Source organism: Eubalaena glacialis, chromosome 7 (genome assembly GCF_028564815.1).
Source record: "Eubalaena glacialis isolate mEubGla1 chromosome 7, mEubGla1.1.hap2.+ XY, whole genome shotgun sequence".
In the NCBI taxonomy this organism is placed as follows: Eukaryota; Metazoa; Chordata; class Mammalia; order Artiodactyla; family Balaenidae; genus Eubalaena; species Eubalaena glacialis.
In genome coordinates this window covers 79,158,748-79,186,650 of record NC_083722.1, presented here as the reverse complement: position 1 = coordinate 79,186,650, position 27,903 = coordinate 79,158,748, and the positions used below count along the sequence as shown (strand labels likewise).

Sequence of the window (27,903 nt, the reverse complement as noted above, 5' to 3'; positions counted from 1 at the left end):
GAGGGAAAGAAGGGGGTTGGGAGGAGGGAGCCAGTGTCTCCCCTGGGGCAGTCGCGCATCGTCCCCGAACCCACTGGAGGCAGAACTTTCGGGGACAACTTTTACCCAGTTTGCTCCCCCTTTTTGCCAAACCCTAAAATGAAAGGACAAAAGTTGGCGCTGACTCTTGGAGCTCGGATGGCGACTTGTGCGTTTTCAGCGGCATCTCCCGGAGAAAAACCCATGCGCGCCTGATTGTTCTGTGGCCCCCAAGCTGCAGTGCGTGTGGGTGTGTGTGTGTTTGGGTGTGTGTCTGTGTGTGTACACAGACGTCCACACACTCACTCGCGGCCGCAGGATCAGCGCCTGGAAGCAGACGTTTCGGCCACAGACTTGGAGAGGAGGAGCTGGAGATCAGGAGGCGTGAGCCGCCAGGAGTCTGCAGAATCCGTGGTGTGAATGAACTGGGGGCACCTGGGCGCACGGATCGCCTCCCCCACCCCCCGCCCCGGGCCAGAGTTGAGTTGTGGGGCATTTTTTTCACCCTCTTGTGAAGAATTTTTTTTTTTATTTGTTGTAAAGTCTTTTGCACAATCACGCCCACATTTGGGGTTGGAAAGCCCTAATTACCGCCGTCGCTGATGGACGTTGGAGAGGGAGCGCCTCGCCGCGGAACAGTCGCCTGCGCGCCCTCGCCGGACCCGCGGCTCCCTTGTTGCGCGCTGGCCGGGCCCTGTTCCTGCTGCCGGCAGGCGGACTTCGGCGCCCCTCGGTTCACGGACGCATCCCAGCGCTGCTCCGGCTCAGGCACCCAGACTCCGACGCCAGTGACTGCTTGGGCTCCAATTCCCTGAGCCTGCCCGACGCGTCCTGGAGGAGCACGCAGCTCTGCGCCGGATCGTCCCTCCAGGCTTAACCCGGCCGCTCCGCTCAGATTCTTCGGCTGCCCTCGCTCTTGCGGTGACTTCCTCCCCGCGCCCCCTCCCCCTCGCAATGAAGGTAGGTGTTCTGTGCTCCGCCGACGCTCGCCACTTTTTTTTCTTTTGGAAGTTAACTAAATATCCCGCCCCCCCTCCACCTATTCCTATTCCTCCCCCCATTTCTCCTACTGCCTGGAGACGCTAGAACTCCCGCGTAGCTGGCAGGGACCCCTACCCTTTCCCTGCCGCACTACCCCCGCCCCCCGCCGCCGCCCCGCGCACTGCCTCGGCCTCCCAGGAGACCTAGTCCCACCAAACGTTCTGCAAACTTTTTAGACTTTGGAGAAAAAGTGGGGAAGAGACAAGACAGAAACAGCGGTTCACGGATGAGTTTCCTTTTGCCCTGAGAAACGCGAGTGTAATTTACTCTGTATATTTCAGTAACAGGATAATGATTCAATTCAACAAATATTTACCAAGCGCGGGCACCGAGAAGGTGTGTAGCCAGGGCTCAGAAAGGGGAAGGGAACTCCTTGGCTGAGAGACCGTGAAGCTGGACTAGGGGCCGACTGTGCCGAGCAGTGCACCTCTCGCCCTCTGCAGCCAGAGGCCAGGTTGCAAGCTCAACGCAGCCGGGGACCCAAGCGCTGCAGGCCCTGTGCCTTTAAGAGTGCCTGGCAGGGGGCCAGCGTGCACCCTGGCTCGGGGAACGGGGTCGCGTTATTAGCATTATTAGTTGCCACTGGGTGAGCTCCGCAGTTTGCAGCAGTGATGGGGGCGGGGAGGGCTGGCGGTGGTGGCTCTAATCCTGTCCGCTGGGAGAGCGCGCCCCGGCCCCCTGCGCGGAATCTGCCTTGTCCTTTAGAAACATTTGGGCCTCCGCGTTGGGAGAGCGGGCGGGGGGCAGTTTGTGAACTCTTGTTTGTTTTAATTGTCAGTTGTATGTTAAAGCCGAGTCACACACTCCGAGGGTCACCGAGAGTTCACTTTTACAGAAAGTTAACATTTCTTCCTGCAGTATAACTTGCTATTTTCCGAACAACTTTTCCTCTCTGTCCTCCAAGCTTCGATCCTTATTTTCATTTTTCTTGATCTCTCCCCTTTTCAGTTTTCTAGAAAATAAGCTTGGAATTGTAATTAAGATGTTTCCTAAAGCAAACAAGGCCCCCACCAAAAGAAAAAAAACCCGTTTTAAAACCCCCAAACTTGGCGACCCTGTGGCCTTGTTTTACTTTCCAGTCGCAGCCTGGCATCGGGGCCCCTTCTCCTCTCTCGTCTTTCTTTAAATGGACAGCTTGCTGTTTGGAAGTCACTTGGAGCCAGCGGTGGGATCGCACCTCTTCAACCCCTGCCCTTCCGCCAACGTTCAAGGCTGCTCCAGCCAGATGCGGAGATTTTGTTTCTAGACAGCCTCTGCCAGGGGAGTTCCGAGGGGCCAAAGCTGAAAGAAAGCGCGCAAGCGATGGGAGGCAGTGGAAATAGTGTGTCCGAGTGTGTGGATCTGTGCCCTGCGTGTTTTGGGGCGGAGTAGAAGGTCAGTTGTTCTCGGGTCTTGGATATACTAGCCTTACTTAGCCAGGCCCGTCTCCACAAAGGAAGACCCTACCCAGGAGGCCCAGCCAAAGAGTCCCTTGCTTTTCCCTCCGCTCAGCGGAGCTCCCCGGTGCACAAGGGGTTAGCGTGGTGCGCCGGAGCTCAGCTAGTCCTGAAGCCTTTTTCTTCCTCGCTGTGTGGTACCGGCTGCCCCCTGTTGGCTGCCTTGAGGTAGGACGTCTTGGAGTCTTGTTCCTTGGGCAGCTGCTCGCCTCTTCCTCCCACCTCTGGCTCTGCAAGCACATCCCTTCAGATCACCAGGTCCCACTCTCCCAGGAGGGCCCCTCGGAGGCCCCCAGAGGCCAAGCTGCACTGCGCGGCTGCGTTAATAAGGAAGGGGCCAAGGGTCCGACCCAGCAAATGGGGCTTGGGCAAGTGGAAGAAGGATTGGTACCCCTTCTCCAGGGCATAGCAAGGAACAGGAGCGTCACCCTAGGAAGTCTCCGGTCTGGCCTTGGCGCTCTCACCAGTTTTCCCTGTGGTCGAGGACAAGTGGTGCTTTCTCTCCCTCTCGGCCTCAGTTTCTTGTCTATTAAAAAGTGGAGTTGAAACTGCCTCTGAAGAGTGGGGGTTGAAGTGTTCTTTAATTTTCTTTCTCCTTCTGCCGACAAACAGCTCTTCTGGACAGAGTTGAGAGCCTGTGCCTAGAGAGAGCTAGACATCTTGTATGGGAAGGTGGAAGTGGCATCTGTGTGTGTGTGTGAGAAAGAGAGAGAGACAGAGAGAGTTGTCTTGCAGTCTGGAGAGCCTTGTCCGGGGATGGATGAGGTGAGGCAGGGAACAGAACTAGACTTGGCCACCGTTCTTCCCTTGGATATGCCCTGTTACCGGACCTGGTGTCGGTTCTGAGTCAGGGCAATCAGAGGCTGCACACCTTCCTTGCACTGATTTGGGCTCAAGGAGCTCCCTCCTCCACCTCCTCTCTCCGTTACACACGACCCCCCCCCCCCCCCGCCCGCAGCACTCAGCGCTGTGGACACATCCCGAGGCACCCTTGGCGGAGCTCTGGCTCCTTGTCTCTCCCCCAAAGCGGACCTCCTTTCAGCCCATCATCCCCTCCTGCTTCTCTCGGCGGCGTTCCCCTGGGCAGGACGCCCCAATTTTGTGGCTGCCACTGAGTTTTTCTCCTGCAATTTTCTCCGTCTCTTTCCTTGCTTTCGGGAGAGATCGCAGGTGGGGGGGAAACAAAATTTATCTCCCAGTAAGAGCTGGGATTCTTGGGGTTTCCTGTACTTTTCGCCACCTCGAGCCCAGGTCAATCTAATTTCTTCCTCCCAGTTTCTCCTTCATCATTTCCGCTCCCAGAGACTGGGGGTGGGGGCTGAGGGTGGAGGTGGCAGGGGATGCCCAGATCAAGTGAGGTAGCGCCGTTGGCCGAGGGTCCAGAATCTTCGCCCTCCCTCCGGGGAATTTCGTTTTAGGGGCCGCCGGCTTTGGACTTGGGTGCCGCGCGAGTTTGCCCGTGCGTTCCGAAGCTTTCTGCTGCCCCAAACGTCCTCTAAACGAGCGTGACGGATTCCTCTCTGTCTCTCTTTCTCTCTCTCTCTCTCTCTCTCTCTCTCTCTCTCTCTCGCCCTCATCACTCCCGGCCTGCACGCCAATTGATAAAGAAGGGTTAGGGACACTTTTAATCCAGTGCGAAGGCTTTGGAGGAGAGACAGAATAAGCGACTCTGCGTGGATCTGTTCTGAGGCTGGAAACAAGGGCGTGCGAACGAAAGCCCTACCCCCATCTCACCCCTCCCTTGTGCTTGAACCTCTCAAATGCCCGCAACCCTCCTACTCGTCGTACACTAGGAACAGATTCCAAGGATCCTTACAAAGTCGGTTTCCTTGGGCCCTGAAATTGTTCAAAAACTTTTAGTCCGTTCTTTGGTAAACTCAGCTTCTGCCCAGAACTTTTGTTTTACCCTCGGTGTTACAGTCTCCGGAGAGGTCTTATTTCGTACTCTTTTCGGATCAGATCTCTTGGTAAACAGGCAGGGACGTTCACCCTACAGAGTAGATGTATTAGTGAGTTTGCTGTGGGTTCCTTCAGTCTTTCAAACTTGTGGGGCCTTTTCTGGGTTGCGCGGGGATTGGAGCGGGAAGAGGGTCAAGGTGTTTCCGGCCAAGCGCGCGGGGTTAAGTGGAGACGCGACTCGCGGGGCTCTCCTGCCGGATCCCCTTTGGGACACCTCTGGCCTATCCCCAGCCTGGAGCTTAGAGACCCGAGTCGCAGAAACCAAATGGCCCGCTCCCAGTTGGCCCCCATTCTGTGAACGAGTGGACTCGCCCCAGGGTCGTCGGGCCGAGAGTGGGTTCGGTTTGTGTGGCTTCGCCTCTAACAAAGAGATCCGCAGTAATCCGCCGAATCTGTTATCAATTTCTCCACTGCCCGCGCCCCGCCCCACGCGCCCCGCCCGTTGGGAAGCTCGGAAAGTGCGCGCGGCCCGCAGCGATCTCTGCCGCCGCCTCGGAAGCACGTCGGAGCGTGTGTGTCTGTGGACGAGTGAGTGTGTGAATGTGCGTGAGTGTGTGTATGAATGTGTGCGCGCGGTCCTGGCCGCCGCTGGGGAGAGGAGACTTCGCAGCCTGGACCGCGCGCGAAGGCAGCCCTCGCAACCAACCCCCTCCCCTGGAGGAAACTTGACACTTCGGGCGGGGGTGGGGAGGAAGACGGCGCCTTCTCTCTGCTGGGCTGGGGAAACCCCAGGTTTCTATTCTCCGGGATGCTCCCCGGGCTTTGCGGCGTTTTAGGGACGAGTGGGACACAGGCGCGGAGCCCTGGGTAGCGGGCACTGGGACCACATAAGCATTTCCTCTCGAGGAGCCCCAAGGAGTCTGGGCCAAAAGGACGGCTGGCAGGGAAAAGCTGTGGCGCGCTCCCGAGCCCCTTCGCGTTTCCACGGCTGCCTAGGTTCCCTCAATCTCTTTTCCGGCGCAGGTTCCAGGCCAGGCCCTTCTGCCGCCTGGAGGAGGCTCACCTTCCCTTTTCCGAGGAAGGGGCTCCCTCGGGGGTTGCGGGTGGCGCAGCGCGGGCGGGTTACTCTTATCAGAGATGGAAAAGGGGATTTTGGAAACCCGCTCCTCCCATCCGCACCCGCCACCGCCTCACTCCGCCGCCGCCTACAGGTGGAGAAGTCACCAGTGGGGAGGACGGCAGCGGAAGCTTTCAAGGCCGCCCCCTGCCCCCGAAATTCTTCACAACGCGAACCTTCGTCGCCAAGGGCCCCGGCGCCCTGGAATCCAGGGACTCAAATGAGGCGCGGGAGCATCTCTGGCCCCGCCGGCGGAGGCTCACTCGCACCAGCTCTGGCCTCGCCTTGCACCCTCCCCTTTCGGGACTGACCCAACCAAGTCTGGAGGGTGGGGTAGCGGTGTTCCAGGACCAGGCTCACGGTGTCGCGATAGAGAGATGGTCAACTCCAGACCAGGACCAAAGGAAACTGGAGTCCCCCTTGGCTTCCTTTCCCCTTTCTCCGTGGCAGCTGCCAGGAGTGGAGGATGGGAGGGGAGCGGTAGGGGGAGTGAGAAAATCAGTTTTGGGGAGGGTTGCGGGGAGGGCCGAGAAGGGATCCCGTCTCTCGGGACAGCGGGACCCAGACCTCCTACTTTCCTCTGGGGTATATCCCTTCTCTGGGGTACACTGAGTCCAAGGAGGAGGCCGAAGGCAGGGGAGAGGGCATTGTTTTCCGGTTTCCTTGGTTGGGAGAGCAGCTCGCTCCCCCCCTTATCCCCTGTGCCCCCCCCCCCCATCTCCTTCTCTCCACTCCAGTCTGGCTGAAGAGCGTTCTAAGGAAACCCAGGCTGCCCTTCCCCCTCTGGAAGTGGCTGGCCGCAAAGCGGGCAGTAAACTGATTATGAAACAGACGATGTTAATTCGGAGCCGCATTTCCCAGCTGGGCACTCGCGCGCGCGCTGCTCCCGGGGGCCTCGCCCCCCACCCCTTGCCCTTCCCCCCCGCGTGCTGCCCCCACCCCCCACCCCTGCGCCGGCCACTCCGCCTCCTCCGCAGCCGCCGGCGGCGCGCTCCTCTCGCCTTTGCGCTCCTCTCGCCCATGGAATTAATTCCGGCTCCACTTGTTGCTCTGCCCAGGTCGGGGAGCGGACGAGGGTGGCAGCGGGTTCCTGAGTGAATTCCCGAGGAGGGACTCAGCGCAGCGCGAACTAGAGGGGAGCGAGGGGGTGCGGGACGCGAGCAAGCAGGAAGGAGGCAGCGCCTGGCACCGGGGTTTTGACTCAACAGCATTGAGACATGTTTGTAATCGCTGGCGTGCCCCGCGCGCAGGATCCCAGCGAAATCAGATTTCCTGGTGAGGTTGCGTGGGTGGATTAATTTGGAAAAAGAAACTGCCTATATATCTTGCCATCAAAAAACTCACGGAGGAGAAGCGCAGTCAATCAACAGTAAACTTAAGAGACCTCGGATGCTTCCGTTGTTTAAACTTGTATGCTTGAAAATTATCTGAGAGGCAATAAACATCTGCTCCTTTCTTCCCTCTCCAGAAGTCGATTGGAATATTAAGCCCAGGAGTTGCTTTGGGGACGGCTGGAAGGGCAATGTCTTCCAAGTTCTTCCTAATGGCTTTGGCCATATTTATCTCCTTCGCCCAGGTCGTAATAGAAGGCAATTCTTGGTGGTAAGTTTTTCTATGTGCATACTCTTTTATTTAAAGATTCGTTTGTATAATGCTGCAATATTTAAAGCTGAGTCGTGAGTTTGGGTGCATTTATCTAATACATATATATATATATATATCTTATATAGGTATATATATACATATATATGTATCTTTAAATCAAAATTTTCTTTTAATTTGCTAATACTTTGAAGCTTATCTTTAGCTCCATAGGGAATCAGAACCTATAAATTCAGACCTTTTTCTATGAGGTTCTTGTTCAGAGGTATGCTTGAAGTACATCATGTAATAAAGGGGAACTGAAATTCACTTCTCTAATAATTGTAAGCCTATCATCTATAAAATTTACTTTTTGCCACCTCTAGGTAGTAAAAGTGAGTTCCAACGTTTATTTTCTGTCACTTGAGGTTATTAACCTTCAGGGTCTGAGGTAGGCAGAGTTCTAGGAAGACAGCTAAACTCCAAGTGGGTAAGTATTTGGGGCTTGAAATTTGATCAAAAGGAGGTTAACTTGAAGTAGTCAAATGTCCCTAAACGAGGGTTTCTTGCCGGTAGGGGCCTTGAAGATAGACTGCAGTATATCCAGGGGATTATTTTTGACGGTGTTCTGGATATTTTTTTCGCTGTAAATGAACAGCATTTTTCTGACTGTCAAACACGACTTCTGTTCACTGGATACCCTGTCTTGGGTCCTTCACAATCACATAAGGAGCCCTTTTAAAATGTCCGGAACGGGCTGAATTTTTCTTCGGTAGGACAAGTATTCTTCAGTACACTTGTCCTACTGTTCTTCCATCAGTCAAAAGGAACTGCTATCTCCTACCCGTGTCTAATTGTGTCTACTTTTGGCATTCATACATTTTCAAGGCAGATCGGTCCAATTTGTGAGGCAAAGTGAGTCATTTTCTTTAATGTCAGAGGCCCGTACCCCAAACTGCCATTTCCGCCTTGTCTGGTGTGGATTTCAGAATTTTGTGAAATTCTGGTTCAGGTATATGGCAGCGAGGGGCAAGGAAGGGAGTGAAAACTCTAACTGAGGAGCCAGATGGCAGGATGGGGACTACACAATACCTCTGTTTTCTGAGTGGAGTTTAAACAGAGGAGTTTTATGAAGCCCTTCTCATACTTTGTCATGAGGACAAGCAGGAGAGAAAAAGCATCTGTGTGCTTAAAACTATGTATTGCTGACATGTTTTCAGGGGGCCCACCTTGACAGTTCACGTAAATCTTGAATGCACATCTCCCCCCCTTTTTTAGGTCGCTAGGTATGAATAACCCTGTTCAGATGTCAGAAGTATATATCATAGGAGCACAGCCTCTGTGCAGCCAACTGGCAGGACTTTCTCAAGGACAGAAGAAACTATGCCACTTGTATCAGGACCACATGCAGTACATCGGAGAGGGCGCGAAGACAGGCATCAAAGAATGCCAGTATCAGTTCCGACACCGGAGGTGGAACTGCAGCACCGTGGATAACACCTCAGTCTTCGGCAGGGTCATGCAGATAGGTAGGAAACCATTTAATGTATTTTTAAATATATAGAAACTTTTCTCCTAGGAGAAGTAAGTCTTTAGTGTTACTTACAAGCTTGATATGGAGGGAATCTTCCAGCAGGGCGGTGGCTTGGGAATGTTGTCATTATGGCTGTGTGCATGCCTGTCCCCACATCTAATTATAAGTTTTGGACTTCTTGACCCAAATCAGGAGATGGGGGAGGGCATCAAAGACACCTTCATTCTTCTGAACACTTAATTTTTCTAAAAAGCATTTTGTTTAAAATAGTAGTAGCAGAACACTTATTTTGGTCTCTCAAAAGGTGAGTGAGGAGGAAAGCTGAGTCATTTTTGTCCTTTTAAAGTGGCCCAAGCATCAAACTAAAAACTGTCATCTTTCAGAATGCTGGATGTGTTGGAAGTAAACAAGGTTTTAATTTTCCTAATATAGATATAGCCTAAGGCTATCAAGATATATATGTTAAAGGCTTTATTTTTAGTCCCAGAAAGAAGTTTAATCAGATGTGATCCAATTTACATTTGCGATGTTGGCCATTGATATAAAGGCACGTGCTTCAGATCTCAGCCTAGAAACTTTTAAAAGGTTTAACGTATGGCTCACGGTCCAATTCTTTATTTTTAAATGTGTTGTTGAACTTGTTGTTGTTATTCCATTCAGGGAGGAGGTGGCATTAAAACTGGGCTAAAGGCAAAGAATTTGGCAAATCAGTTTGCCTCTGGTTTGGTTGAATAGCATAGGCTACAGTCTGACAGATGTGGTCCTGTCTGTGTTTTCTAGTGAATATTTTCGGTCTCTTTTTACTTTTATGCAAACAAGCCTGTATAATTAATATGACTGCAGTGACTCCTAAAATAAGAAGCAATTTATCAAAGCAATTAACTATTTATACTGACTGAAGATAAAAAGTTGGCTTAATGTCCATCATGGACGGATAAAATGCTTTTTTAAAAACCCTGAAAAGTGCATTCATTGAGAACAAAAAAGAGTTGTCAGTGGATGTTTGTTTGAGCCAAGCAGCTTCATAAACTAAAATAATACAGGGCTGGAAGCTGTTCCTCTAATTGAATGGGAAAATGGTCTGCAGCCTCAGCCTGCAGAGTTTCATAGGGCTTTGTCCTTCCTGTTAATGATTAAAATGTGCTAATGTATGTACTGGGATCTGAATCTAGGAGTTAAGCTTCAGGAACACAGGAGTTTTCCCCTGAATATGGGCTGCCTTATGTAGTTAACTGGCAGTGTAGTGAAGATTGAATTCTGCTGCATTTTGATAGTGAGTGACCCAAAACCTTTTTTTTAGCTATATCATCAGAATGGTGACCTGTCAGCTTTCCCCCCGTCACCTTTGCCTTATATGTTCCCCCTATCTATCTGCCTTCCTCTCAAACTAAACTATGGGAGCGGCTTTTCACATGCATATGAGTTAGTTAGTGAAAATCATACACCTCCGATGGCAACAAGGAAGTAAAACAGCAATTGGAACTGTTTTTCTGTGTAGTCACTGGAACACAGCTTTGATTTAAGATCCTCTTCCTACGTAGCCTGTTTTGGGCCAAAATGTTCAGAATAAGCTATCATTTGCTAAGTGGATTTGAGTTCTGCTGAAGATTTATTTAAAATGTGGTCCAAGATTCAAAGAGCCTGCTTCCTCAGGGAACAAGCAGAACCCTTGGTGCAAAGGCCTGTATTTAATTGTCCCCATAAGTAGACTCTCTGGTCCTCAGCTGTGTGGCACTGTCTGGGTTGATGCGAACTGGGCGGGAGTGGAACCTCGTGACGGCCTTAGAGGAGGGAGACCTCCTGGATCCTATCATCAAGTCACGGAGGCCCTGGGAGGACCTTGCCCAAGGATCCTCAGGTGTCCGAGGTCTCAGAGCAGAAAGCTGCTGCTGGGTGGCTTTCGGGTGAACACAGACAGAGCCTTTAAAAAAAAAAGAGAGATGGAGAGAAGAAAAATCAGAATAGATTTTTATGGAAGAGGAACATGGACCCCACACCAATAGTGGAAAAGTTACTTAGCTTTCACTTTTCTATTTAAGGGTATGTTGGAAGAGAATGAGCTAAGGGAAAATTTAAAACACCTTTGATGCTAGGTGTGTGGGTGCCCCACTCCAGAGCACTTAGTACAGCAGGGACATGGAGGCCACTTCTTGTCCCTGAGGATCTGACCCTGTGATGGGGCCAGTGTCTGACTCAGGCTGCCACCCCCAACCCCTTACCTCCTTTCTCAAGGCCAGTCCAGGCGCTGTACACCATTGCCTCATGAAGGGCCCACTCTTCATTTTGGAAACTTTCTCGTTTTTTCATCATGCTAGCCTTTCCTTCCAGCTTTTGTCTCTGTCTCGTCTTTGTTCCCATGCTGTGAAAAGATGTATAAGAAAGGCGCCATTTTTAAGGAGGGTGAGAATAGGAGTAGATGTAGATTTCACAGGGGGGGAGCTGTAACTGGACCGGCAGTGTGCCATCCAGCATGACTGTATCCACAGGCTTTAGCCAAAGAGACTTTTCAAGCTGACGTTTCCCTGCAATGACCACTTAGCTTAGAGATTTCTACCAGCTTTGTATTCTGGGGCAAAAAAGGATATGTTCAAGATAGACTTATGAAAATAGCAGCAGCATTGTGTTTTATGTAAAAGCCCTTTTGTGCTCTATATATACAGGAGAGTGGTTTATTTTCCTCTGTCTCCAGAGGATTGTTTCTCTCTCTTCCTCAAACTACCTCTTTATTCTACAAGTCTCCCATCCAGGGACACAGCATTTTCTATATTATCAGCGTTCATCCTCAAATCACTCCCTAGAATCTGTCTGCTCTCCTCATTTCTCTCCACTCCCTTGATGTTCTCTGCCTTGCTAATTCAAGCTAGGTAGATGTAACACCCCCCCCCCCAACAGGAACTTTCTGGATCCTCCTGCCAACCACCCGTACAGTCCTCAAGTTATTCATTTTTTAAAATGTGGGAGGGAAGGTCTGATAAATCAGAACCATCACTATTCCTGGAAGGGAGATCACAAATGGCTGTGGATTGAAGTGTGGAGCACAAGTCCAAGAAAAGGGCAGCCTGTGGGATACTTGCATTGGCAGAGCCGTCCTCCTGCAGGATGGGCCTTCTGCTTGGGGCTGAGTCCTGCTGTCAGCTGTTCTCGTGCCGTCCCCCGTTGTCCACCCCTCCAAAAAAAAAGATTGTTAGCAAACTCTTTAAGTATAGGAGCAACCGTTTCCTGTAAAGAGATTCCAGTGCCAGAAGGGGCCCTTTTTTCCCTAGGCATCTAGTTCAATACCCTTAATTTTATAGTTGAGGAAAATAAGGACCCCCTCAGCTTGCCCGCCCCCCAGGCCCAGCTTCAGCTGGCCAGCTGTTAACCCTTTCTCTCTCATAGGACAAAACTTTGATTAAGTGACTTCTTGTTACATGTAGAAATGTCTTCACATACAAGTGGAGATGAAGGTAGTCTATGGTTACCTCTTTTTTTCTCCTTACAAATAGGGCTCCTATAGAACCGTTTGACAGGGAGGTACTCTTCACAAGTTTTAGGGAAGGAGAGAACTTTTTTTTCCTCTAGGCCTATATATTCTTTACAAGTTTGGGGAAGAAGAACCTTTTTATTTTTTTTTCCCTCCTTTTTGCTATTATCCTAACACTTGGAGTCAGAGGCTGCTGGGGAGTTGCAGAAGTGACATTAAGGAACTGCAGGTTGTTTTAAAAGTAGACACACCTACTTGAGTGAGAAGTATCAGGCCCGTCAGCTTGGGGTTTGAGAAGAGGCGAGTTTCAATTTAAAACTCTCTAGGAACCAGTTTAGAAATGTCCTCTGGGAAAGTCAGGAGCCTTGTTCTGAGACAGGCTTGATGCTGCAGATGGAGGATGGGGAAGCCGGGTTTCAGCCACTGAGGCCACAGGGACTGGCGAGGGACTGCTGCAGGGGCTCTAAGCCTTGCAGCCCCCATGCTCCTGCCCTGGAGGTAACTCAGAATGAAAATAATACCAAACATTAAAATAAGTAAGAAAGTCTACCCCGATTCTGCGTTTTCCCTCAGTGACTTCTTTCATGGGCACTTTGGAAAATGAGAAGTTTGGAGTATTTTCATAAAAGGTGCAGAGAAAAATCAGTCCAGCACTGCTTAGAATCCTGCCTTGGGCTCTGAAGTGTCAGAGCAGAGGTACCAGGGATGCTACTCCTTTGTCATGTGTCGCTTCTACGTGTGTGGGGGGAACGTCTCCCGCCTTCCCCCTCCGGGGGGGTCCGGGGGGTCAGGGCCTCCTTGTTCCCCAGCCAGGAGCGGGGGCTCGGCGGTGTGCCAGCCGGCCCCCCACCCCGGCCGGGGGTGCAGAGCGGGGGGCGCCCACTGACCCGTCCTCGCCCGCAGGCAGCCGCGAGACGGCCTTCACGTACGCGGTGAGCGCCGCGGGGGTGGTCAACGCCATGAGCCGCGCCTGCCGCGAGGGCGAGCTGTCCACCTGTGGCTGCAGCCGCGCCGCGCGCCCCAAGGACCTGCCACGGGACTGGCTGTGGGGCGGCTGCGGCGACAACATCGACTACGGCTACCGCTTCGCCAAGGAGTTCGTGGACGCGCGCGAGCGGGAGCGCATCCACGCCAAGGGCTCCTATGAGAGCGCGCGCATCCTCATGAACCTGCACAACAACGAGGCCGGCCGCAGGGTGAGCATCCCCGCCGCCGCCGCGCCCCTCCTGGGGGTGGGCGGTGCTGTGCTCCAGTCTCCGTCTCTCGCTCTGTCTCTGCGTCTGGGTCTCCCTCTCTTCCCCTCGCTGTCTCCGCCTCCCGTCCTAGCTTTTCCGGTCTCCCCCCGCCTCTCCCTGCTGCTCTCTTTCCACTCTCCCCCCCACCCCCTTCCCAAGCAGCTACACACAGGCCTCCCTGAAGAGGGGTGGACACCCTAGAAAGGCCTCCTGGAGGGGAAGCATCCCGCCTTGGCCCCCTCCAGCCAAGGTGCTCCTGCCCTGGCCTGAGAAAGAGCTTTCTCTGCCTTTTAAATTAGTCCCCAGTGCAGCTGGCCAGCCCAGCTCAGAAATAAAAATGTTCCTAACGTTCGCTGCCCTCCGCCCGGGATCAAGTTTGTGGTTGGGCTTAAATGGAGGAGAGGGAGTTATTAATGCGAGTAGCTGCCCACCTGACAAGACCCTCACCCCAGCTTCCAGGGTTACTTAAGTTCCCCTCTGCTTTTTTCGAACCCCTCCTTGTGTCATTAGATAGCAGGCCTGATGGTTTGAGGGTTTTCCAGAAAGAGCTGTTGTAGGAAAATGAGGAGCATTTTTAGTAGAGTGGAGTTTTATACATCTGACCATCAGGCCTATCGAGGTGGCTCTGGAGAGGAGAGACCCACCCAGGAGTGTGCAGAGAGGAGCTCTGGAGAGGAGAGAGCCACTCAGGAGTGTCTAGAGAGGAGCTCTGGAGAGGGGAGAGCCACTCAGGAGTGTCTAGAGAGGAGCTCTGGAGAGGAGAGAGCCACTCAGGAGTGTCTAGAGAGGAGCTCTGGAGAGGGGAGAGCCACTCAGGAGTGTGCAGAGAGGAGCTCTGGAGAGGGGAGAGCCACTCAGGAGTGTGCAGAGAGGAGCTCTGGAGAGGGGAGCGCCACTCAGGAGTGTGCAGAGAGGAGCTCTGGAGAGGGGAGAGCCACTCAGGAGTGTCTAGAGAGGAGCTCTGGAGAGGAGAGAGCCACTCAGGAGTGTCTAGAGAGGAGCTCTGGAGAGGGGAGCGCCACACAGGAGTGTCTAGAGAGGAGCTCTGGAGAGGGGAGAGCCACTCAGGAGTGTGCAGAGAGGAGCTCTGGAGAGGGGAGCGCCACTCAGGAGTGTCTAGAGAGGAGCTCTGGAGAGGGGAGAGCCACTCAGGAGTGTCTAGAGAGGAGCTCTGGAGAGGAGAGAGCCACTCAGGAGTGTCTAGAGAGGAGCTCTGGAGAGGGGAGAGCCACTCAGGAGTGTGCAGAGAGGAGCTCTGGAGAGGGGAGAGCCACTCAGGAGTGTCTAGAGAGGAGCTCTGGAGAGGAGAGAGCCACTCAGGAGTGTCTAGAGAGGAGCTCTGGAGAGGGGAGAGCCACTCAGGAGTGTGCAGAGAGGAGCTCTGGAGAGGGGAGAGCCACTCAGGAGTGTCTATAGAGAGGAGCTCTGGAGAGGGGAGAGCCACTCAGGAGCGTCTAGAGAGGAGCTCTGGAGAGGGGAGAGCCACTCAGGAGCGTCTAGAGAGGAGCTCTGGAGAGGGGAGAGCCACTCAGGAGTGTGCAGAGAGGAGCTCTGGAGAGGGGAGCGCCACTCAGGAGTGTGCAGAGAGGAGCTCTGGAGAGGGGAGAGCCACTCAGGAGTGTCTAGAGAGGAGCTCTGGAGAGGGGAGAGCCACTCAGGAGTGTCTAGAGAGGAGCTCTGGAGAGGAGAGAGCCACTCAGGAGTGTCTAGAGAGGAGCTCTGGAGAGGGGAGAGCCACTCAGGAGTGTGCAGAGAGGAGCTCTGGAGAGGGGAGAGCCACTCAGGAGTGTCTATAGAGAGGAGCTCTGGAGAGGGGAGAGCCACTCAGGAGTGTCTAGAGAGGAGCTCTGGAGAGGGGAGCCACTCAGGAGCGTCTAGAGAGGAGCTCTGGAGAGGAGAGAGCCACTCAGGAGCGTCTAGAGAGGAGCTCTGGAGAGGAGAGAGCCACTCAGGAGCGTCTAGAGAGGAGCTCTGGAGAGGGGAGAGCCACTCAGGAGCGTCTAGAGAGGAGCTCTGGAGAGGGGAGCGCCACTCAGGAGAGTCTAGAGAGGAGCTCTGGAGAGGGGAGAGCCACTCAGGAGTGTCTAGAGAGGAGCTCTGGAGAGGAGAGAGCCACTCAGGAGTGTCTAGAGAGGAGCTCTGGAGAGGGGAGAGCCACTCAGGAGAGTCTAGAGAGGAGCTCTGGAGAGGGGAGAGCCACTCAGGAGCGTCTAGAGAGGAGCTCTGGAGAGGGGAGAGCCACTCAGGAGCGTCTAGAGAGGAGCTCTGGAGAGGGGAGAGCCACTCAGGAGCGTCTAGAGAGGAGCTCTGGAGAGGAGAGAGCCACTCAGGAGCGTCTAGAGAGGAGCTCTGGAGAGGAGAGAGCCACTCAGGAGCGTCTAGAGAGGAGCTCTGGAGAGGGGAGAGCCACTCAGGAGCGTCTAGAGAGGAGCTCTGGAGAGGGGAGCGCCACTCAGGAGCGTGCAGAGAGGAGCTCTGGAGAGGGGAGAGCCACTCAGGAGCGTGCAGAGAGGAGCTCTGGAGAGGGGAGAGCCACTCAGGAGTGTCCAGAGAGGAGCTCTGGAGAGGGGAGAGCCACTCAGGAGTGTCCAGAGAGGAGCTCTGGAGAGGGGAGCGCCACTCAGGAGTGTCCAGAGAGGAGCTCTGGAGAGGAGAGAGCCACTCAGGAGTGTCCAGAGAGGAGCTCTGGAGAGGGGAGAGCCACTCAGGAGTGTCCAGAGAGGAGCTCTGGAGAGGGGAGAGCCACTCAGGAGTGTCCAGAGAGGAGCTCTGGAGAGGGGAGCGCCACTCAGGAGTGTCCAGAGAGGAGCTCTGGAGAGGAGAGAGCCACTCAGGAGTGTCCAGAGAGGAGCTCTGGAGAGGGGAGAGCCACTCAGGACTGTCTAGAGAGGAGCTCTGGAGAGGGGAGAGCCACTCAGGAGTGTGCAGAGAGGAGCTCTGGAGAGGGGAGCGCCACTCAGGAGTGTCCAGAGAGGAGCTCTGGAGAGGGGAGCGCCACTCAGGAGTCTCCAGAGAGGAGCTCTGGAGAGGGGAGCGCCACTCAGGACTGTCTAGAGAGGCGCTCTGGAGAGGGGAGCGCCACTCAGGACTGTGCAGAGAGGAGCTCTGGAGAGGGGAGCGCCACTCAGGAGTGTGCAGAGAGGAGCTCTGGAGAGGGGAGCGCCACTCAGGAGTGTCTAGAGAGGAGCTCTGGAGAGGGGAGAGCCACTCAGGAGTGTCTAGAGAGGAGCTCTGGAGAGGAGAGAGCCACTCAGGAGTGTCTAGAGAGGAGCTCTGGAGAGGGGAGAGCCACTCAGGAGAGTCTAGAGAGGAGCTCTGGAGAGGGGAGAGCCACTCAGGAGAGTCTAGAGAGGAGCTCTGGAGAGGGGAGAGCCACTCAGGAGCGTCTAGAGAGGAGCTCTGGAGAGGGGAGAGCCACTCAGGAGCGTCTAGAGAGGAGCTCTGGAGAGGAGAGAGCCACTCAGGAGCGTCTAGAGAGGAGCTCTGGAGAGGAGAGAGCCACTCAGGAGCGTCTAGAGAGGAGCTCTGGAGAGGAGAGAGCCACTCAGGAGTGTCTAGAGAGGAGCTCTGGAGAGGGGAGAGCCACCCAGGAGTGTGCAGAGAGGAGCTCTGGACAGGGGAGCGCCACCCAGGAGTGTGCAGAGAGGAGCTCTGGAGAGGCGAGCGTCACCCAGGAGTGTGCAGAGAGGAGCTCTGGAGAGGGGAGAGCCACTCAGGAGTGTCCAGAGAGGAGCTCTGGAGAGGGGAGAGCCACTCAGGAGTGTCCAGACAGGAGCTCTGGAGAGGGGAGCGCCACTCAGGAGTGTCCAGACAGGAGCTCTGGAGAGGGGAGCGCCACTCAGGAGTGTCCAGAGAGGAGCTCTGGAGAGGGGAGCGCCACTCAGGAGTGTCCAGACAGGAGCTCTGGAGAGGGGAGCGCCACTCAGGAGTGTGCAGAGAGGAGCTCTGGAGAGGGGAGAGTCACTCAGGAGTGTGCAGAGAGGAGCTCTGGAGAGGAGAGAGCCACTCAGGAGTGTCCAGAGAGGAGCTCTGGAGAGGGGAGCGCCACTCAGGAGTGTCCAGAGAGGAGCTCTGGAGAGGGGAGCGCCACTCAGGAGTGTCCAGAGAGGAGCTCTGGAGAGGGGAGAGCCACTCAGGAGTGTCCAGAGAGGAGCTCTGGAGAGGGGAGCGCCACTCAGGAGTGTCCAGAGAGGAGCTCTGGAGAGGGGAGCGCCACTCAGGAGTGTGCAGAGAGGAGCTCTGGAGAGGGGAGCGCCACTCAGGAGTGTGCAGAGAGGAGCTCTGGAGAGGGGGGCGCCACTCAGGAGTGTCCAGAGAGGAGCTCTGGAGAGGGGGGCGCCACTCAGGAGTGTCCAGAGAGGAGCTCTGGAGAGGGGGGCGCCACTCAGGAGTGTCCAGAGAGGAGCTCTGGAGAGGGGGGCGCCACTCAGGAGTGTCCAGAGAGGAGCTCTGGAGAGGGGAGCGCCACTCAGGAGTGTCCAGAGAGGAGCTCTGGAGAGGAGAGAGCCACTCAGGAGTGTCCAGAGAGGAGCTCTGGAGAGGGGAGCGCCACTCAGGAGTGTCCAGAGAGGAGCTCTGGAGAGGGGAGAGCCACTCAGGAGTGTCCAGAGAGGAGCTCTGGAGAGGGGAGAGCCACTCAGGAGTGTCCAGAGAGGAGCTCTGGAGAGGGGAGAGCCACTCAGGAGTGTCCAGAGAGGAGCTCTGGAGAGGGGAGCGCCACTCAGCAGTGTCCAGAGAGGAGCTCTGGAGAGGGGAGAGCCACTCAGGAGTGTCCAGAGAGGAGCTCTGGAGAGGGGGGCGCCACTCAGGAGTGTCCAGAGAGGAGCTCTGGAGAGGGGGGCGCCACTCAGGAGTGTCCCGAGAGGAGCTCTGGAGAGGGGAGAGCCACTCAGGAGTGTCCAGAGAGGAGCTCTGGAGAGGGGAGCGCCACTCAGCAGTGTCCAGAGAGGAGCTCTGGAGAGGGGAGAGCCACTCAGGAGTGTCCAGAGAGGAGCTCTGGAGAGGGGAGAGTCACTCAGGAGTGTCCAGAGAGGAGCTCTGGAGAGGGGAGAGCCACTCAGGAGTGTCCAGAGAGGAGCTCTGGAGAGGGGAGAGCCACTCAGGAGTGTCCAGAGAGGAGCTCTGGAGAGGGGAGCGCCACTCAGCAGTGTCCAGAGAGGAGCTCTGGAGAGGGGAGAGCCACTCAGGAGTGTCCAGAGAGGAGCTCTGGAGAGGGGAGCGCCACTCAGGAGTGTCCAGAGAGGAGCTCTGGAGAGGGGAGAGCCACTCAGGAGTGTCCAGAGAGGAGCTCTGGAGAGGGGAGCGCCACTCAGCAGTGTCCAGAGAGGAGCTCTGGAGAGGGGAGAGCCACTCAGGAGTGTCCAGAGAGGAGCTCTGGAGAGGGGAGAGTCACTCAGGAGTGTCCAGAGAGGAGCTCTGGAGAGGGGAGAGCCACTCAGGAGTGTCCAGAGAGGAGCTCTGGAGAGGGGAGCGCCACTCAGGAGTGTCCAGAGAGGAGCTCTGGAGAGGGGAGCGCCACTCAGCAGTGTCCAGAGAGGAGCTCTGGAGAGGGGAGAGCCACTCAGGAGTGTCCAGAGAGGAGCTCTGGAGAGGGGAGAGCCACTCAGGAGTGTCCAGAGAGGAGCTCTGGAGAGGGGGGCGCCACTCAGGAGTGTCCAGAGAGGAGCTCTGGAGAGGGGGGCGCCACTCAGGAGTGTCTAGAGAGGAGCTCTGGAGAGGGGGGCGCCACTCAGGAGTGTGCAGAGAGGAGCTCTGGAGAGGGGGGCGCCACTCAGCAGTGTCCAGAGAGGAGCTCTGGAGAGGGGAGAGCCACTCAGGAGTGTCCAGAGAGGAGCTCTGGAGAGGGGAGAGCCACTCAGGAGTGTCCAGAGAGGAGCTCTGGAGAGGGGGGCGCCACTCAGGAGTGTCCAGAGAGGAGCTCTGGAGAGGGGGGCGCCACTCAGGAGTGTCTAGAGAGGAGCTCTGGAGAGGGGGGCGCCACTCAGGAGTGTCCAGAGAGGAGCTCTGGAGAGGGGGGCGCCACTCAGGAGTGTCTAGAGAGGAGCTCTGGAGAGGGGAGAGCCACTCAGGAGTGTCTAGAGAGGAGCTCTGGAGAGGGGAGAGCCACTCAGGAGTGTCTAGAGAGGAGCTCTGGAGAGGGGGGCGCCACTCAGGAGTGTCCAGAGAGGAGCTCTGGAGAGGGGAGCGCCACTCAGGAGTGTCCAGAGAGGAGCTCTGGAGAGGGGAGAGCCACTCAGGAGTGTCCAGAGAGGAGCTCTGGAGAGGGGAGCGCCACTCAGGAGTGTCCAGAGAGGAGCTCTGGAGAGGGGAGCGCCACTCAGGAGTGTGCAGAGAGGAGCTCTGGAGAGGGGAGAGCCACTCAGGAGAGTCTAGAGAGGAGCTCTGGAGAAGGGAGAGCCACTCAGGAGTGTCTAGAGAGGAGCTCTGGAGAGGGGAGAGCCACTCAGGAGAGTCTAGAGAGGAGCTCTGGAGAGGAGAGAGCCACTCAGGAGTGTCTAGAGAGGAGCCCTGGAGAGGGGAGAGCCACTCAGGAGTGTCTAGAGAGGAGCTCTGGAGAGGGGAGAGCCACTCAGGAGAGTCTATAGAGGAGCTCTGGAGAGGGGAGAGCCACTCAGGAGCGTCTAGAGAGGAGCTCTGGAGAGGGGAGCGCCACTCAGGAGCGTCTAGAGAGGAGCTCTGGAGAGGGGAGCGCCACTCAGGAGCGTGCAGAGAGGAGCTCTGGAGAGGGGAGCGCCACTCAGGAGCGTCCAGAGAGGAGCTCTGCAGAGGAGAGAGCCACCCAGGAGTGTCTAGAGAGGAGCTCTGGAGAGGGGAGCGCCACTCAGCAGTGTCCAGAGAGGAGCTCTGGAGAGGGGAGAGCCACTCACGAGTGTCCAGAGAGGAGCTCTGGAGAGGGGAGAGCCACTCAGGAGTGTGCAGAGAGGAGCTCTTGAGAGGGGAGAGCCACTCAGGAGTGTCCAGAGAGGAGCTCTGGAGAGGGGAGCGCCACTCAGGAGTGTCCAGAGAGGAGCTCTGGAGAGGGGAGAGCCACTCAGGAGTGTCCAGAGAGGAGCTCTGGAGAGGGGAGCGCCACTCAGGAGTGTCCAGAGAGGAGCTCTGGAGATGGGAGCGCCACTCAGGAGTGTCCAGAGAGGAGCTCTGGAGAGGGGAGAGCCACTCAGGAGTGTCCAGAGAGGAGCTCTGGAGAGGGGAGCGCCACTCAGGAGTGTCCAGAGAGGAGCTCTGGAGAGGGGAGCGCCACTCAGGAGTGTCCAGAGAGGAGCTCTGGAGAGGGGAGCGCCACTCAGGAGTGTCCAGAGAGGAGCTCTGGAGAGGGGATCGCCACTCAGGAGTGTCCAGAGAGGAGCTCTGGAGAGGGGAGCGCCACTCAGGAGTGTCCAGAGAGGAGCTCTGGAGAGGGGAGCGCCACTCAGGAGTGTCCAGAGAGGAGCTCTGCAGAGGAGAGAGCCACCCAGGAATGTGCAGAGAGGAGCTCTGGAGAGGGGAGAGCCACTCAGGAGTGTCCAGAGAGGAGCTCTGGAGAGGGGAGAGCCACTCAGGAGTGTCTAGAGAGGAGCTCTGGAGAGGCGAGCGCCACTCAGGAGTGTCTAGAGAGGAGCTCTGGAGAGGGGAGAGCCACTCAGGAGTGTCTAGAGAGGAGCTCTGGAGTGGGGAGAGCCACTCAGGAGTGTGCAGAGAGGAGCTCTGGAGAGGCGAGCGCCACTCAGGAGTGTCCAGAGAGGAAGTCCTCGCCAGGCTGCCCCTGCCTCCCTGTTTCATTCTTTCCTTCCCCTGGTGCGGATGTGAAAATCTCGCCCACAATAGTTAAAAAAGACCCTTTTTTCCTGTGGTTAAGCACATGGCACTTTATGGCTGCTTTATAATGAAGGGGTGAAAACTTTTCTTAACTTTGGCAGCTTTGAAAACCAGGGCCATTATTTTTTCACAGAACCCAAGGTAAGTGCCAGGAACTTTCTGGTCAGAGATTTCACTCTTCTGTATTTTGGGGTGAGGAAAAGGCACGCTAATCACAGAGTAGAATTTAGAGCTCTGGAAGGAGCCTTCGAGCCCCTCGGCCACACCCCCTCATTTTAAATGTTGGGAAACTGAGGCTGGAGAACCACTTCACGCCCGTGGGGAGAATTAGTGGATTGAGCTGTAAGCCCAGGCGCCTTTTTTTTTTTTTTATGAAACTAATGCATCACAGCTCGAGGGTAAAGGGCCATAGGTTTTGGGATTAAAGAAATCTAGGTTAAAATCCCGTTCTGTCTGTTCGTTTCTGAGCCTCCCTTTCCCAATTTGCACATCTGTTAAATGCACGTTAGCTATCACTCGGGGTTGCTGTAGGACTCACTGGGGTCATATAGTAGATTGAACCTTATTACCAATACTTGACCATTTCTTACATCCAATTTCATAAGGTTCAATTGAAGGGCTGTGGTAAGCTCTTGATAACTGATAACTTAGTTACTAGAAGCAAAGGACATAGGGAAGTCAAAGATTATCTAGATCATTCCAGCTAACCTATTTCTTCTCAAATTTGATCTTAACTACTTGGGTGGGGGGGGGGTGTTTCTCAGGGAAAGACTAAACTCTGGAGAATTTCACCTGTGGAGCCTTGCGGGGTCAGGTAATTGCTCCAGGGGAGTGTGGCCTCTCCTTTCCGCGGCCGCCCATTGCTGTGGTGCCGGCAGTGTGGGTGGACTGACTCCCCAGTGCAGCCGACCCACGCCATGCAGTGGGCATGCCGGTCCTGCTCTCTCTGGGGCCCTAGGACTTTGGTCTTGTCCTCATCAGGGACACATCACCTTACTCTGCATGCCAGGTGCCCAGCGTCTCAGACCAGAAATGCTTCCAGGACAGAGGTATGGCTGACCCTTCTGGGCCCCGTTGTGCCCCTGTTTGGTGCTTTCATCCATCTTTGCGGATTTCTTAGACTTCTCTCATGGAGAGAAATCATCAGGGGCTCAGCAACCAAGAAGAGCAGGTCAAGGGATTTCCAAGTGGAGAGAGGGGATTTTGGAGAGGGGGAAAAGCCCCTTCAATATAATTTCATTTAACATTTGGATTTTTAAATGGGTGAGTGTTTTTGGCAATTTTATAATTGGAGCAATGAACTGTGCTTGGATTCTGGTGGATGAGATTACTGGGAAGACAGTTTTTCTGCAGGATAGTGGGGGTGGGAGGAGGAGAGTTAGACACTGTGCCAGGAAATCGTATTAGAATCTCCTTGGGACATTAGCTTTCGATTTTCCTCAAAGGGGAGCGAAGGTTAAATACGTTTGCGAAACCCTTCTCCAGACTAGCCGCGGGCCTGAAACACTTCATACCAAGGGAGTACACTTCAGCGTCCCTTGTAAGAAAGCCCCTTACGCATCCCTGGAGGGAGAAGGTAGCTGTTCTGGGCAGAAGCAGCCTTCTCACTCACTCTGGCCCTCCAGGTTCCCAACAGGCCCTCCGCAGCGTGTCAGCAGCACGCCGGCTCTGCAGGGTCACTGGCACAGGAACAGGGCAGTCAGCACTATAAATAGGCAGCCGCCACCTCCCAGACTGCTGGGCACACAGCCCTGTGAGGCCAGCCCCATAGGTGCTGCTACTGCGAGGCCAGGGTGACTGGGCAAGGGCCCAGGACCAGCGTGCGGACCATCACCCTGCAGACCAGGCTTACTGATCGCATCGTGCCCGCTAAGAACTTTCATGCCTCTCCTGATTTTATCCTTGCAACAGTGCTGTGAGGTTGCAACCATCACAGTGCCCTTCACAAATTGAAAACAGAGGCTCAGAATGGTGAAGCCTGTTGCCTAAATTCAGGGACAGAGTTAGGACAGAACCCAGGTCTGCCTGGGTCCCAGACGGATGCTTTTCGCCTAGGCAGAGGCAGGTAGAGAGTAGGGGCTGTGCGAGAAGCAGGAGTGAGAGTGCCTGAGATGCAGACCCGGTTCTCCCACATTCTAGCTGTGTGACCTGTGTGGGCCACTTACCCTCTATCTGCGTCACTGCCATCATCTCATCCAGGCCACATTACAACCTTGCTGGGGACATTAAGTGAGACGAAGAGTGTAAAGACTCTTATGATAGTGCCTGGCACACAGCAGTAGTCATAGTGAGACTGAGTAAAGATTTGAACCCTGATCCCACCTGGGCTGGACACCTGCCCAGCCCTGCCACTTACCAGCTGGGCGCCCAGGGCCAAGTCATGAGCATGAGCTTGGAGCCCACCTGCCTGGGTTCAAATCCTGGGCCCCACCCCCCTTCCCAGTGGTTGGGTCAGTAACTCACCTTGCTGGGTCTCGCTTCCCTTCTCTGTGAGATGCGGACAATAGAGCTCTTCCCTCATGGGCTGGTGGTGGGGATGAATCCAGGTGCCGCAGGTGAGGAACTGACAGCAGTCTCTGGGCTGAGTGTTCAAGATGTATGAGTTGCTGCTAATGTTCTTCCCTGCAAAAAAAAAAAAAAAAAAAAAAAAGCAAATGGAACCCATTTTTTCCTGCTCCCATTCAAGAACTGTGGTGGTTTATTATGATGATGTGTAATAATGAGGGGCTAAGAACCTATTTATTTTGCAAACTTTTTAAAGAAGGCAACACAAGGCTTCTGGTCGTGGAGGACGAGGGGGAAGTAGCCCAGGCCCAGGTTTAGCTGGTGACCAGGGCTCCACCCAGCCGGGGAGCTCGGTCACCCGAGCCCCCGCCCGAGTCTGGGCTCCCAGGTGAGTTCGCCCGCTGACTGTCCCTTCTCCCCGCAGACGGTGTACAACCTGGCGGACGTGGCCTGCAAGTGCCACGGGGTGTCAGGCTCGTGCAGCCTCAAGACGTGCTGGCTGCAGTTGGCCGATTTCCGCAAGGTGGGCGACGCCCTGAAGGAGAAGTACGACAGCGCAGCGGCCATGAGGCTCAACAGCCGGGGCAAGCTGGTGCAGGTCAACAGCCGCTTCAACTCGCCCACCACGCAGGACCTGGTCTACATCGACCCCAGCCCCGACTACTGCGTGCGCAACGAGAGCACCGGCTCGCTGGGCACACAGGGCCGCCTGTGCAACAAGACATCCGAGGGCATGGACGGCTGCGAGCTCATGTGCTGCGGCCGCGGCTACGACCAGTTTAAGACGGTGCAGACCGAGCGCTGCCACTGCAAGTTCCACTGGTGCTGCTACGTCAAGTGCAAGAAGTGCACGGAGATCGTGGACCAGTTTGTGTGCAAGTAGTGGGCATCCCGCCTGCCCGCCTGTCACCCAGCCCCACTCCCAGGACCCACTTATTTATAGAAAGTACAGTGATTCTGTTGTTGTTGTTGTCTTTAATACTGTTTTATTTTTTGTCCCCAAGAATTGCAACCGGAACCATTTTTTTTTCTGTTCCCATCTGAGAACTCTGTGGTTTATTATTAATATTATAACTATTATTTGGCAAAAAGGGGGGGGTGGGAACCAAGAAAATATTTATTTTGTGGATCATTGAAAAGGTAAGACAAGACTTCTTTTGCTGGTATATAGGATGAGGGGGGAATAACGCACACCTTAAGTTAGATGTGTGCACATCTGGAAGGTCAAGGAAACACTGTTTTCTTTGTCTCAACTATGGGGTCATATGGGACAGGTAGCATCCAGCTGCAAGAGGGTGGTCCAGATCTATGCATGATTTAGCTCCTGTGACTAAAAGGAATTCAGTGCTCTGGTGAAAGTTGAAAGGTCTTGAGAAAAAAACAAAACAATGAGACACCACCACCCCCCCCGCCCCTTTCCCAGGGGCTGCCAGCCTGAAACATTTCCAAAATGGTATTTAAAGTCTAAGAGCAAAAATCTCATATCCCTTAAAGAAAAAAGGTTTATCACGTGTTGCACTGTTCTCAAACATTCCATCTACAGATGGTCCATTCTACTAGCTACTGAAACTTGGGGAGCAGGGAGGGAAGCCCCAGAAATTAAAAAAAAGAGAAAACTTAAAAACTCCTTATATTAAGTCATTGATTTGATGCTGTTGTGGGAATTAGGTTATCCACTTGGGAAAGGATCCCCGAGTGATTCTGGGTACTAGACTTTTTGTTTGGAGAAGGGCAAGGGAGGTTGGCTTGACTGTAAAGGAAAATATACTGTAATTTTCTTAGGGATACTTGGTTAATAAATGATAACAATGAAAATAATAAATAAATGCCATTCACAGATCCTCAGCCCGAGCTACAAGGTAATTGCGTGCAGGTCAGCACTGCACCAGAGCAGAAAACTTACTTGAGGGGAAAAAGTGACATCTGCCCTCCCTACTTGACCCTGAGCCCTCTCCGATTCCTCCATGCCTTGCTGCGCTGTGATGCCGGCCACGTTTCCAAACGGCAGCTCCACTGGGTGCCCTCTGATAGTAGGACAGGAAATGAAACATTAGGAGCTCTGCTTTGGAAACGGTTTGCTACTTAGGGATTTTGTTTTTCCCCTATAACTTTTATTTTGAGGAGCAGTAGTTTTCTATGTTTTAATGACATTACTTGGCAAGTGGACTTCACAGAGGTGTGGCAGCGTTTCCCTGTTATGATCCTGTGTTCAGACTCTCCACTCACGCTTTCCTGTTACCCTGCAGGTGTACCCCAGAACTGTTCCTAGTGGACTTGAACAGTTGCATTTATAAGGGGGGAAGTGTGGTTTAATGGTGCCTGATATCTCAGTCTCTTGTACATAACATACATATATATATATATACATATATATATATAAATATAATTATATCTCAGTGCAGCCAGTGGTTTAGATTTACACTTTACTCGGGTTATTTTTCGGTCTAGAGCCTTGTTGTCCTCCATTGCAATCCAACTGGGATTTTTCCAGATGGTTTCTGAGTTGAGCTGGGGCTGTGGCCTTGATGCCGTCACACCCTGAGCATCACGAAGCAGCCTTGTTTCTGAGGAATCCAGAAGATCTTACTCACGTGCATTGTTGGTTTGAAGATTTCTTTTATCTTCCCTGCCCCATCCTCCTTTTCTGTACCCTTTCTGGAGAGGGCATTACGTATTCATCACAGACGTGGGAATGAAGAGATATTCAACACTCGGAAGCATTGTCAGCATTTCTCTTTCCTTCATGCATTTTGCAGAGTGGAAACTGGTGCCCATTAGACCTGATAGTACCTATTTGAGTCCCTAAGGAAAATCCAGCTCACAACACATATAGCTAGTTTAAACATTTTTTTAAACCAGGACACCTCTTTCCAAAGAGTGCCGTCAAGTGTGTTCTTATCTCAGACTTCTGTTGTTTTAAAAGTTTGGAAAGATACACATCTCCTGCAGCCCTCGTGGGAATGGGTGGCCCTCAGATCACCTCCGCCACCTGTGGCTCTTATTGCACAAGGATATTCACTCCCCTGCAGTTGCAGTGAATTGCAAGCAAAAGATCTTGAAAGTAAGAAGCACTAATTAGTTTAAAATGTCACTTTTTTGGTTTTTATTATACAAAAACCATGAAGTAATTTCTTTTTATTTGCTAAGCCAGATTTTGTTCCTTTTTAGTGATTCATGTTTATGAAGAGAGTTGAGTTTAACAATCCTAGTTTTTAAAAGAAACTATTTAATGTAAAATATTCTACTTGTCATTCAGATATTATGTATATCTTCTATGGCCTTTATACTTTTACTGTACATATTTCTGTCTCGCGTGATTTGTATATTTCACTGGTTCAAAAAACAAACATCGAAAGGCTTATGCCAAATGGAAGATAGAATATAAAATAAAACGTTACTTGGATATTGGTAAGTGGTTTCAATTGTCCTTCAGATACTTCATGTGGAGAGTTTTTGAGAAAACATGAGGGATAGTTTAGGAGTGACTACATGTCAGAATAATAGAAGAGTGGAGAATTTTACCAAAACCAAACTATTTGGGAGCTTCAAAAGATTTCTATATGTAACGGAACAAAAGGGGAATTCTCTTTTCCTATATATGTTCCTCAAAAAGAGAAATCAAGCAGATGGCTTAAAGCTGGTTATAGGATTGCTCACATTCTTTGAGCATTATGCATCTAACTTAATTGTTTTAGAGCGTGTTGGTGTTGTAACATCTCAGAGAAGAACTGAAAAGGCACATGCTTTTATCCATGACCAGAATTTTAGTCCAAAAAAAAGTGTATTTGTGTTCACCACTGCAGCTAGCGCGCTGCTCTGTTTGAAGTTACTGTGTGGATGGAGTGTCTCTTTGCCCCTTGGAAAGCAGTTTTATGAAAAGCAAGCCTCAATCTGCAGAGAATGAAGGAAACTGAAGGTTCGTTGTGTTAAGTGCAATTAATACAAGCCCTCGTGCTTCTCGAAAACGCGCAGTGAAGCCTGGCCCGCGACGCACAGATTGATACGTTAGCCCTTTGCTTTTTTTCTTTCCGGATAACCTTGTAACATATTGAAACCTTTTAAGGATGCCAAGAATGCATTATTCCACAAAAAAACAGTAGACCAACATATAGAGTGTTTAAAATAGCATTTCTGGGCAAATTCAAACGCTTGTGGTTCTAGGACTCACATCTGTTTCAGTTTTTCCTCAGTTGTATATTGACCAGTGTTCTTTATTGCAAAAACATATACTCGATTTAGGAGCGTCAGCATGTTTTTTTTTCTTCTCATCCTGGAGTGCA

At 53.4% G+C, this 27,903-nt stretch overlaps 1 protein-coding gene and 1 long non-coding RNA gene across 5 annotated transcripts in view; one reads left to right on the top strand and one right to left on the bottom strand.

The window, feature by feature from the left end:
* Window positions 1-40: 40 nt before the first annotated feature.
* On the top strand, window positions 41-27,895 carry WNT5A (Wnt family member 5A). Of its 4 annotated transcripts, none has more exons than XM_061197000.1 (5): window positions 41-978; window positions 6,980-7,113; window positions 8,371-8,621; window positions 12,993-13,285; window positions 24,048-27,895. In XM_061197000.1, exons 1-5 carry the CDS (start codon window positions 973-975, stop codon window positions 24,504-24,506), a joined length of 1,143 nt encoding a protein of 380 aa, XP_061052983.1. In that variant the 5' UTR covers window positions 41-972; the 3' UTR covers window positions 24,507-27,895. The 4 variants fall into 4 exon arrangements, with proteins under 4 accessions (XP_061052983.1, XP_061052985.1, XP_061052986.1 ...); XM_061197002.1 differs by lacking the exon at window positions 41-978 and adding an exon at window positions 5,150-5,186; XM_061197003.1 differs by lacking the exon at window positions 41-978 and adding an exon at window positions 6,332-6,569.
* The window catches only part of LOC133095501 (uncharacterized), an 88,612-nt gene continuing 72,414 nt past the window's right edge, over window positions 11,706-27,903 (bottom strand). Inside the window, exons 8-9 of the long non-coding RNA XR_009701619.1 lie at window positions 23,582-23,740; window positions 11,706-11,792 (exon numbers count right to left, since the gene is read on the bottom strand). This is a non-coding gene — a long non-coding RNA (uncharacterized LOC133095501). The remainder of the gene's footprint in view (window positions 11,793-23,581; window positions 23,741-27,903) is intronic.

What these genes read in the sequence shown, in the direction of transcription:
- WNT5A (XM_061197000.1), top strand. An exon ending in ATAGAAGGCAATTCTTGGTG is followed by an intron (nt 7,114 to 8,370) that starts GTAAGTTTTTCT and finishes CCCCTTTTTTAG; the next exon opens with GTCGCTAGGTATGAATAACC. An exon ending in ACAACGAGGCCGGCCGCAGG is followed by an intron (nt 13,286 to 24,047) that starts GTGAGCATCCCC and finishes TTCTCCCCGCAG; the next exon opens with ACGGTGTACAACCTGGCGGA.